The sequence below is a fragment of the Mustelus asterias genome, chromosome 14, assembly GCF_964213995.1.
Source record: "Mustelus asterias chromosome 14, sMusAst1.hap1.1, whole genome shotgun sequence".
In the NCBI taxonomy this organism is placed as follows: Eukaryota; Metazoa; Chordata; class Chondrichthyes; order Carcharhiniformes; family Triakidae; genus Mustelus; species Mustelus asterias.
In genome coordinates, this window is record NC_135814.1 from 44,929,164 (window position 1) to 44,941,506 (window position 12,343).

At 39.0% G+C, this 12,343-nt stretch overlaps 1 protein-coding gene across 16 annotated transcripts in view; it reads left to right on the forward strand.

Moving 5' to 3' along the window:
- Positions 1-12,343, forward strand: part of marchf7 (membrane-associated ring finger (C3HC4) 7) — a 51,413-nt gene that overhangs the window by 7,111 nt on the left and 31,959 nt on the right. For 10 of the 16 annotated variants that reach the window (XR_013499527.1, XR_013499525.1, XR_013499529.1 and 7 more), the window contains exons 2-4: positions 2,653-2,832; positions 5,617-5,775; positions 5,883-6,069. Coding sequence is in view for 9 of the 16 variants with exons in the window: in XM_078228309.1 (XP_078084435.1) it covers positions 2,665-2,832; positions 5,617-5,775; positions 5,883-6,069 (514 nt within the window). In the remaining 7 variants the exon portion in view is untranslated. The remainder of the gene's footprint in view (positions 1-2,652; positions 2,833-5,616; positions 5,776-5,882; positions 6,070-12,343) is intronic. The other 6 variants (XR_013499531.1, XR_013499530.1, XM_078228314.1 and 3 more) reach the window with 1 other exon arrangement.

The window sequence follows — 12,343 nt, forward strand, 5'->3', positions numbered from 1 at the left end:
TGGCTAAATTGCTGTATGTCACGTGTTCAAATCTACATCCCTTAGACTTGAGAGGGAAATGTTTGGGCAGTAAGGGGGAAATTCCATGTCCCGTTAAAGAGCCCCCCCCCATGGGGTTCATGCAGAAGGAAGTGAGTGGTGATCACAGATAATCTTGTCTGATAGGAGTATTCAAGCTACATGAGGTACAAGATCAAGGGTGGTGGCTATGAATATGGGTTGGGCAGTTTATGTAGCAAGGGAGGTGAGGGGAGTACATGAGACTAGTAAACTTGGAGGCAAAGTAATTTGAGACAGAAGTTAAAATAGCTAAGGTTTATCCAGTTTCTCCATGTAGAGTTGAGGGATGGAATAAGTGGACACTCTTTGTCTTGGTCACCGGGAGTCATCAGGTTGGCAGTGAGATGCTGACTGATCAGGGTCTTGAATGTCTGTGATATTCCTGTGGCATTATTTCTGTTGCAATTGCTGCTTTGGGGCTACAGTTGATGTAGATGAGATGGTCGTCCAGCAATCATCCACTCCTGTCATGGTACAGGTAATATGCACATCTTTGTGGTCTCTTGCTCGGATGTTAACATGGTCAAGCAGGTGCTGGTGTTTGGAGAGGGGGTGTTGCCCTGAGTACTTCTCACTCTGATGGAACAAGATGTTGGTTATGACAAGGCTGTGTTCTAGGCATTTGATCAGGGTATCATTGGTGTTGGATTTCCCTACCTACTCTCTGCCAATTACATCTCCCCAGGGGTCTCTGTCCTTTCCAACTCTGGCATCAAAGTCACCTGTTGAGACCCTGTCTAAGGATTGTTCAAGGTTGAAGTATAATCCCTCTTTGGACTCGTCTGTAGCTTCTGGTGTTGAGGTGTACAAACTGAGGACTGTAACACACTGGTTATGTACTCGGGTGAGCTGAAGGGTTTTGAGGCATTTGTTTATCCCATAAGGGAAGTCTGAGATGGCCAACTAGTTTATTTTTAATGGCAAAATGAAGGCGATCATCGTCTGGTTTATCTTTCCTGAAAAAGGTCCAACTGCCACTCTGTTCCTTGAGCTGACCTTTGCTGCCCTAAGTGCGACCAGGTGGGTAGCAATGTCCGTGTTAAAACACCTGAGCTTCCGGGCAATGATAGTAGTACGCCGTTTGGTCTGTTGCTGTTGGGATTGTCCATAAGTGTTAACGTTCCAGGTCCCAAGCTTAATTTTAAGGGGTGGAAGATACCTGTGCACGAGTTCTTTTAACATGGGGTGGCTGATACCCACCAGCTACTACATGGGCTTGACGGAGCAGGACCTTGGCCCAGTCACAAGGAGGTCCAAGATGACTGAAGATCAGATTCTGCTACATGGGCCTAGGACTTACAAGTGCACGCAACTCTCTCCTTTTTCTTAGGATATCTCTGCCTGGTATCCTTGTGTAGCAGCTTCATGAATACATTGGTGGCACTGGCCTCTCGCTGTGAATGGCCCCGCTGCTCCCCTCTCACTCTTCTAGGTGGTGGTTACTACCTCTGGCTTCTCTTCACCTGCTTGAAGTAATGGCTTGGATCTAGAGTGACAGCCAGAATGCTGATTAAGTAAATTCAGATTATTTAAGAGTAGGATAGACAGAATGCCCAGAATTTCAAGGCAGAATAGGGAGGTGACATTAAGACAAAATCTTAGTTAAAGCCAGTGGTGTAGTCAGTTTGTAGCTAGTTTGCTTATGACTGGATTTGGAGGCAGAAGTCTATATTTTGATTGCCACATTGGGTGAATTGTCTTAAGATTTGATCTTGCTTTATAAACTTAACCAAAGATACTATTTGAGCTTCAAATGTGAAATTGTGTGCTTTTGCGTAGATTTCTTTTAAGGTTTGCAATGAAGGGCCTGGCATGCTTGCAACCAGAGCTATCTGTTCATCGGTTGCTGATTTTTGTTTTTTTAGAAGGATATAGGGTGACATTATTTTAACTGCGTAACTTCCTTTTCAGCAATTGCTGAAATAGTGTATTTCTTAATTTCTCAGTGTAAATTATTTGTAGAGAAATGCATTGAGACAAGTGCATAAAATTCATCTTGAGGACTAAGCTTTTATTTAAGCCACTGAAGTCTATTGTTGTACATGATACCAGCTCAATGGCTGTCCACAGATGGAAACGAACACACTTGCATGTAGCTTTTTCACCATAAGTTATTTGAATGCTACACTGTTTGGTTTTCCTATTTTTGAATTTGCTTTGGTAGATAAACTATTCCGTTCTAATTGTTCATTGATTTAATACTGCTACATGATTTCACACAATGACTATGTCTGCTGCTGATATCACCAGTCTCAAGTTTACTTCTTTGTCCTGTTCTATTTTTTGTTGCTCCGATCTAACTGAGGAATATTTTTTCCATGGGTTTAAGTGTCATTAATGCCAAAAAAATGCCTCCTTGCAAGTGTTTTAACCAGAGTCAAGAAATCTATTTTGTGAAGCTTTTTTTTCTTGTGTTAATTAGTGACCTGTACTGGTCTATTGATCGTCAATATCCTGCTGGAAAGGAATTTTGTCATGTCACACCTGGGGACAATTTACACATTATTTGCTTTATCTACCTTTAACCAACCATGGTAATTAGTGAGCGATTAACAGTTGTGCAAATAACTTATCTAATTCTTTTTAATGCAGTGCCCTGTGGGGATGGAGCCCAAACCCTCAAGAATACCCACAAGATTGTCTGTTGAAGCACATAACGCTTTATCGACACCTTCATCAGGAACAAAGAAGTTGTATGAGGGTAGATCAAATGGCCTGGGTGACTCGTATGCAACAACAGAAACTCCAAAGAAAATGGAGAATGAAGTTCAGGTAATGGCTACTTCAATGGCAGTTATTGCTAAGAAATAAATGCTACAACTTGCAATTACCTTTTTAATGTCTAAAAATACTTAAAGTTGCTTTACAGGGTGAAGAAAGGATAACAGCTGTTGGAGATAGTTACTAGATCAAAAAGATGAATTTTATAAATGCTATTAAATATAAAAACAGAAGGAAAGAAATTTTGGAAATGGGAACCAAGGTGTTCTCTTTTTCACCAATGGTGAAATGCAGAGATGGTCAAAGTTGGAGGATTTAAGAATACAGGAGAGGGCACAGTTGGGTGAGGCTGCAGAGGTGCAAAGGCCATGATGGGATTTTAAAATGGACAGTTTTTACTTATATTCTAGAAGGCCAGTTGAAGGATAAGACCAGAACCAATCTTTAAGCATGAGTTATACATTACAAGTTTGCACCTTCTGCACTGTATGATTCTATGAACCCAACAGCTCGTTGTTTCAGTTGTGTCTATTTATAGAGGCACAAATGAATTTTCAGTTTCCATTACCTGCATGCAATTAATAGATTCCCTTCCCTCTGTACAATCAGTGTCAAAACAGAATTAATCAAGAGCTTTTATGTTCTGTGCAAAGCACAGGATACTGCAAAATATCTCTTCTCTAATCATTTCTTGTTATGTGTATTTCTTTGTAGAACAATTTGATAGTTGATGACTTGTATCTACGTATTTAATTCTGGAGATTTCCTTTTCTCTCCAGCTGTTTCATGCTGGTGATCTTTCTTCAGTTTTTGGGGAGTGCATATTATCTCTCAACTAAACATTCAATGAATATGCTCTTTTCAGTATGCCCATTGTGTAAAATTTCTCAAATTTGACAAGTTGTATCCCATATCCACTGTGGCTGCCAAAATACTGGCTCTTCCAGACAAAATACTTTTAACCTTTTTTTTATTTTCTTTGCCTCCCAAACTAAATGACGACATTTCTTATTTTCAACCATAATAATGAAACCTGCTACAGTAGAAAAACCATCAGGGAGATGTGTGAAACATGGCTAAAAATTATTAGTTTCGTGTTCATTGTGTAATTGAAACTATGCATTTCTCTGGAATTAATGTTTTATTTACTGTAAAACATTCTCAATTTTTAAGGTTTCAATGTAGTACTTAACAGTAACAGTAACCAGTGTCTGGTCTGCATATGCAATGTTCAGATCACAATTTGTTGAGGTGCATCATAATTTTCATCCTCTTCCTCAGAATCCTTTGTCAGGAGAGGACCCTACCTCTTCCACTATAGGCAGTTCACTGTTTAATGATACTTCAAGTCTGACCTGAAACACCCCCAGTAACTGTTCCTCGGGCATTCCTAGGATTCCTCCATCTTACAGTTGTTCCAATTCTGTCTTCTGCTGTAATAGCCAAATCTGCTAATGGTGTTTTCATTCTCATTTTCCTTGTCTTTGATGCTTCTGATGTCCGTGCCCAGCATTTGAACTAGTTTGAAATCCGGATGTCATAGAGTCTTCTCTTTGCATCATCATGGAATATGATATTTGTTCCATGAAGGCTGAAGGAAATGACTGTTTCCCAGGAATTACTTTCAAGGCAGCAGTCATGATCCAACAGGGTCCATGTCTACGAGAACCAAGTGCCAGTTAGAACCTGTCCACATGAGACACCTTGGTGCATCCAACAATTTAACCACTAGTACAGATTGAGGGATCTTCAAATTGAATTTTATTGATCTTTTTATACAACAGCTAAGTCCATGATATATTCCTCGATAGTCTGGCTGAACTGGTCTCATGTTCAACAACTTTTCTTTTAACTCCACACTTTCTCCAATTAAAAGGTGTTGCTATGGAAACCCACAATGCTCCCATTTTTATGCCTGCCTTTTTGTGGGACATGTAGAACATTTTTGTTCCAGTCCTTTCTTTCAATTTACTTTCTGGAATATAACATGGTAGCAGAGAACAGTATCCTTAAAGTCGGAAACTAGGACAAATTTCAAACAGAAAATTATAATGCCAATAACTATTGTGGAAAATAGTTGAAAGCAGGGATAGATTTTCAAGGCATGATTATGCTCGAGTAAGAACTATATGATCAGTGAAAAAACAAAATGGATGTGTTAAAATCTCCATCAAAAAGGAAGCAAATTTAGGTCTTGAGTTGTCACTTCCTACAGGTAGTAAAAATCAGAAGTATTTTGAGATGGATGCCAGTCATTTGGAATAGTGACAAAGGTTTGGACCTTCTACATGAGTTTTTCAATGAAACCTACATGAAAGATCTGTTAAATGCCTATACGCCATAGTCACTCCATCGAGGAATATATCATGGACTAAACTGTTCCTTGTGAATTAACAGCATTTCTAGGTGGTGTGGGTGGGAATTGGGAAGAAGTTCAAAGCTTTCAGACTGTCCTTATGGGAATAGAGGTGTGGATGGTTTGGATGTTTATGGTGAAAAGGAAACGGGGTTAGGAAACTGGAAAAACTCGACTTGCACTGGTATGTCAGGCCCTGCCATGGTTGAATATAGTCTGCTCAAGGAGTTTTTCTTTTCCCTTTAGTTGCCCAATGTCTGTTAGATCTATTAATGTGTTGGTCATGGGTCCAGGTAGCTCTGCTGCTTTTATGTACAGCGTGCAACCCTGCTGCACCTTTATTGGGTTGATTCTTTAGTCCAAGTTCTTTCTAATGCTGCTCTGTTTCCTTCTAGTCCTCATGGGATCATGGTTCTCCTTGTTCCTCTTCAGTCAACTCTTCCTATATATTGCCTTACATAGGCTATTATTTCTTGCAGGGATCTCGATTGCACCATATGTCCCGTAGAGACTTTCCTATATCTGAACCAGAGCACAATGAACATATGTTGAAATTATCGACCACTGTTTCAGGGCGCAGCTCACGAGGATGTGAAGGACCATGGTCTGTGGGTTTTTCGGGAAACAGAAATAGAATGGTATATTCAGTTTCAGATTCAGAAATTAACTTTAATTGTTACTTAACTGATTAAAGATGCATTAATTTTCCAACAGCATTAACACTTTTAAAACATTTTTCATACAGTTCTCCACATCTGAAGGATGCCACTTACCTGCGCCTTTGCAGTCAACGATATACAATGAAACAGAGAGACATCCAGGAGCAACTTCAAGATTTTTAACACAGACCCAGAACAGTGATTCCAAGAGGCCTAAACTAGCATCAACTTGTTCGCCTGGTAATAGTGCCAATTGCTTGAGCAACAATTCAGGTATTTTTCTGCTTGCTATCCCTTCCAACTGAGTTTCATTTATAATTAGCTCTTTGTGTAAGGTTTAGCGTGCTGCTCTGAGGCTTGTGCTATAATGGAATCAGAGTGACCAAAGAAACTCCTTGATACTGTTGTCTTCCTACTGTGGCACAGGGTTGCAACATGCATTGCTCTGACCTGACACTCAATTATATTGTCTAACTGAGCAGAAGTTTATACGAGGAATATCCAGTAGTAGCTTCACCATGTAATTGCATAATAGAAAGTTCTGCATGCGTAAGCAATGAAACATGAACTCTTAAGGCAACAGCTGATGTAACATCTGTAGCACAAAGCAATGGGAGGAACATTAAATGGTGATTTAGTGTAAATATTTGTTCAGGTTATGCTTGAATGCAATAAAATGGTGTGATATCAGTTTGTAGTGTATCTTGTTTGAAATATCAAACTGTCTTGACCTTTTTTATCCCTTGTGTACCTTGGCACTTGGAAAGCCAATTACTGTGTTTTAGACCATATTTACAGTGCAAGTACCAATGAAAACTGGTTTTGTTGTTGCAATAAATATGAATGCGAAGACCCATCTTTGTTTACCTATCCAGAAAAACCTTCATTTCTTCCATTTTCAACATCCAATTATTTTCTTCTTCACTGCTCTTCTGAAAGTGCATTCCATAGATTGATCACACTGAAGTTTTTTTGATTTATTTCATAAATTTGCCTTTCACTAGAATTACGACCCGGTCTTAGTCCAACATTTTTTTTAGCTTAAAAGTAATATTTGTCTTTTCCATTCCTTAACTATATTTGAAAGGTCACCACTCACAAGTCCTACTGTTCCAGACTGAAAGGCTCCATTTTCTCTAGTCTTTCCTGTTAACCTATGCCTCTGAATTTAGAATTCAGTTGTATGGCTCTTGTCTGCATTTCTTCCAGTGTTTGATGTCTCCCCTATGTTCTGCAGAACAACGTGAAGTCCAAGTTCATATCTGGCTCGACAGTTTTGTCACCACTTCTTTCTTGTGTGTTGCTGTTTTAGCGATGCAGTTCTCCATTTAAGATACTCCAGATTAGCTGACCTGTCAACATGAAGCCTCCATCCTTGATTATTTAGGCACATTAATTGACCTATGTTGCTTTTTTTCCCCCTTAAGCACAGTACTTAGCATTGTGTCACATTTCTTCTGCATAGCATATTTGCATTTTATTTCTATAAATTTGAGCTGCTTCCTCCAATTCCACTGTTCTTCCTAGTTTGATATCTACTGCAAATTTGACGACTTTTTTTTGAGTAAATGCATCCATTATTTATGTAAGGTAAAAGCAGAGTTGAAAACAACCCTCTCGGTTCTAACCGCTCACCTAAACAATGAATGTTAGTGGGCAGCTTAGTTTGGAGGGGAGGAGTGAGCAAGGGAAAAGGAAGCAGTTTGATCCTGTGCAGCTTGTGTATCTGCATGTATGCACAATGGTCAGCACAGTGGATACTGACTTTTCTTTTCCTTTTGGCATTACCTGAAAGCTTTGAGATGAATTCTTGAAGTTCAAATTGCTTCAGTTTGAGATTATTAAACACTCTGGAAATAAAGCTTTTTCACATCTTCCATGACACATTCAGATAGTCACTTAGGGAAAAGTCAGAATTCCATTTATTTTATGTCCTCTTAAATGTTTGTTATGATACAAATCGACATGAAAACCTAAAATGATTTTTCAAAGGTGTCTTTCAATTCTGGATTTGTTTTTTTTTTGTAAAGCTTAGTTGTATTGCCTTAGAGCCAGTGAAATGGTATGAGTGCTAAATCTGTTAGCTCCTAACTAATATTTGTAGTTGTCATGTCTCAGCATATAAAACCTCATTGCTGTCCCAACTTCTTTGTCATTTATATCTGTTTCCCTAGTTGAAATGCTGTCAACAAACTTAATTTGTCACTTTTTAAATGTAAAATGTACCCATTCATAATGGGCTTCCTATGTAATTGGTTGCAAATTATCAAGTAGTTACAGGCTTCCAATGACTTCACCATTTTATTTTGCGCGCTCTCTCTCTCATTGAGAATTTGGTTACAGGTTTTAATTTTTTCTGCTTCTGTCTCCACTCCTACATTGGCAATTGCACCCCATCATTATGGTTCACTGTTGGGCTGAGGCCAGCTACCTTCTTTTATGCTAGCTCAACACTTTTTCATTTTGCTTTCCATATACCATCCAACCCTAGGTCCGCTGTTGTGTCTTCATCTGACCTGTCTGTTGTTGTATATTAGCTTTATTGTGTGCTATATGGTCCCTTAAGGGTTTGGTTACTTGGTCTGTCCCATGATGTCATTAACTACTTTGTGGGCTTTGCAATCGAGATCCAACCACTGTGGAGTAAACCGGTTCTGTTACACCCAAAACCCACGTGCTATCGCTTTTTCTATTTTTATTCTGCAACAAGTTCTACAAGTATAACACTGGCATCCTGCTGGCTTCCTTGCTCCCACATTGCTCTTGGCCTCCTTTTTCTTCTTCTGCTGGTAAACCAGAACCATGGTTTGGAAAGCACATTGAGTGCTTGTATTCTACTCTTTGCAGGGGGTGCAGTTTTGGACAGAGCAGATAGTGAGGAATTGGCTCGAGAGTGGATGAGGGAATCATCCCTGTCACCCATGGAGAAAATAGATACGGCAGGTACATGGGAGTCATGGCCGTAACAGGTTAGAAAGTGTTTATAAATAAGAAAGACTGGTAGTGGGGGTGTTATTTTTAGTGCATTAGTATTACCTATTGAAAGCAGTTTTTATTTTAATGAGATGATAATGAATCCTAATAGTTTCTCAACTGTTTTGATATTGGATCAGTTTTAGAGAAATGTACTAATTTAGGCTTTCCTTAGAAAAGTGCAGTTTTTAACAACACTGGATGCTAAGAATGTAGAAATGGGTGAAGGAGGTAAATTAAATGCATTTAATTTGGTCCTCTTGTCTAGATATTCTTTATACATTAGTGTCCATATCAAATGTGGACACAAATTTTAAGTTTAGTTGCCTTCTCCATGATTTCAGGTGAAAGTTACTTGTATAAAATTATATATGGACTCTTGACTGTAATTTGGGGCAGACATGATGTTGTCCTAATGGTAATTTAAGGTTTTCATAAAAGCAAAAAGTTCAAAAGTTAATTTTTTTTTTAAGCACAAGAGTATTTCTAATCTTGTGTTCCATGTTTGAGGTAGGATTTGATTTTGGGATGGCCATCCAAGCACATCAAAGCAGTCAATGTTTTTAAATAGCACAACAAGTCAATGGGAATTTAAAAAGGACAAGATATGTTTATCTATCTTAAGCTTATAAATACGTGCATACAAATTAGGAATAGGTGTAGGCCACTTGCCCCATCTAGCCATTCAAATCGATTATGGTTAATCTGATTGTGACCTCGAACTCACATTTGTCTACCCCAATAACCTTTCACCCCCTTGTTTATCAAGAATCTATCTAGCTCTGCCTTAAAATGTTCAAAGACTCTGCTTCTGCCACCTTTTTGATAGTGAGTTCCAAAGACTCATGACTCTCAAAAAGATTATCCTCGTCTGTCTTCAATGTGTGACCCCTTATTTTAAACAGTGACCTTTAGTTCTAGATTCTCCCACAAGAGAAACCATCCTCTCCTCATCCTTCCTGTCAAAATTCCTCAGGATCTTATATGTTTCAATCAAGTTGCGTCTTATTCTTCTGAACTCCAATGGGCAAAAGCCCAACCTTTCCTCATCAGACAACCCACCCATTCCTGACATTATTCTAGTAAACCTTCTCTGACTTACTAATGCATTTATACCTTTCCTTAAATGAGACTGATACTAGACCCAGCACTCCAGATGCGGTCTCACCAGTACCATGTATAACTGAAGTCTAACCTCCTGTTTTTGTGATCCATTCCCCTGACAATCAATAGAATTCTATGAGCTTTCCTAATTACTTGTCCTACACATATACTAACCTTTTGTGATTCATGCATCAGGATATCCAGATCCGTCAAACTCATACCTATGCACTCTAAACCATTTGAATAATAAGTGTTATTTGCCCGCTCAATTTATCTATATCTCTTTGCGAAGAGGACCCAAGGAGGCAAGAATGTACTTTTGTACATATCTGTGCCATCAGCAAATTTAGCATCCATACCTTTGGTCCCTTCATCCAAGTCAAAGTCTGAGATTATCAGGTATTTGGTACGGTTGGAAAAATAGTAAAGGAAAAGGGAGGACTTGCACCTTTCACAACTTCCAGGATAGGCCAAAGCGGTTTACAGCCAATTGATTGATTGCTTTTTCAAGTGGCCCATTGTTGTGATGTTGAAAAGCAACATACATTTTGTGCAGGTCCCACAAACAGCTGTAACATAACCAGATTTTATTTTGGATGTTGGTTGAGACTTAATTATTGGTTGAGACTTAATTATTGGTCAAGGCACTGGGATAAATTTTCCCTGCAGCTTGCTCTTCAGATTAGGGATGTGGGATTTTTTACACTACCTGAGGGGGCAGGTGGGGTTTCTGTTTAATATCTCGTCTGAAAGGCAGTGTCTGTAACCATGCAGCACTTGCCCAGTAATGCACTGATGTGTCAGCCTAAATTTTGTGAAGTCTTGGAGTGGGACCTAAACGCACAACCTTCTAATTCAGAAGCAAGAGTATTACATAGGTATTTCAGCCAGAAAGGGAGTTTGTGTTTATTGACCTATCATTTGCTATTTTTTATCTGTAGAGTTAATACAGACATATGGAATGAACAAAAGTAGGGAAAAGAGTGGTAAAATGATGAGGCCCACATACAATGTGAATGCAACAGAAATTAAATGAAATGGAAAATGCAAATCTAAAAGTGTATCTACCAGTTGTAAGTAGACAAAGGAATGGTCCAGACCAAGAGCTTGGACTCTATTGTACTTTAATGAAAATCTGCGCCACATCGATTCACGTACGCACACCTAGCCTTCTGCCACAGGTGCATAAAACAAGAACTTGCTGCTTGGGAAAGAATCAAGGGTTTAGCTAAGACCTAATTGGCAAAGGTCCTTCGGAGGCTTTAAAAAAATATTTGTATGTATTTTGCAGGAGGTAAAATAGCAATGTTGATTCCTTGAACTAGGAAAAGGTTTGAAACTGGTGTACCTCTGAAAGCAGTATGGGGTTAACATTTTCAATCTTGAAATTTAGAAGCAGGAGGTTTTGCCTATAGTGAGTAGAGCTAGTAAAACAGCAGAGAAGTGGTAGATGCAACTTAATATTGATAAATGTGACTTAATACATTATAGGGTGGAAAAGCAAGGCATGGAAGTATACACTTACAGAAAACTACTGAATGATATGACTGCACTGAAAATTCTGGAGGTTTAATTGAATAGAAGTAGGTTAAGCCATAAAGTACAGTAGTGTTTGGGTTTTTATTAATAGAGACATGGAGCACATGATGAATTTATACAAATGGGAGTCTGTTCTTGGAGGATTGTTGGAGTGTAGAATGTTTTGCAACAGGGTGCCAGTTTTTCTTGCTGCAAAGAAAGATACAAGACTAAGGGAAAGAATGAAGGGTATTGCTCTAGCCAAGTGTCACGGATCTACATAGTAACAGCAGGAACAAGAATTTAACAAGAAATGATGGGATATGGTCTGCGCAGCAGCAGGTTAAAAACCTGCCAAGTGGCAGCAGTAGCCAGCATTCAAAGGGAATGATCCGATGTGACTTTTCCCAGTAACGGGATTAGCAGGCATCCAGACAGAATTGGGTGCAAATAGCCCTTTAACCAGGAAGCAGCTTAGCTAGACAACTGAGATCAGTGGAGGTATACAGATGTTAATTCTGAGAGTTGTGGAATGTGAGTGATGCAGACAGCCAAAATACACAGATGGGAGAATCAAAGAGGAATCAGGGTATAATTTCCAGCATCAACAGGCATCGTAACATCTAAGAGATGAGGCCAGTTTAATATCTGAAGTCTTAGAGCCTAGGTAGTGCAGAAGCCTTCGTAAAGGCAGTCTAAATATCTTCGCTGGACCAGGAAAAGACATTTCCTAGACTTGATGGTTCCCAGACTTGATCATCCACTTTGTATTTTGTGGTAAATATAAGCTGGATTTGACTTAGATTTATTTAATTTGAATGTTTGGGAACAGGAAAGTATTAAGGAGTTGAGGAATCTCAGATCTTGGAACAAGGGGTAATTTCCATATAAACTGAGTAATTCATGTTTAATTGTATATTGTAGTCCCTGTTCGTGTGCATTTGTCTTTAAT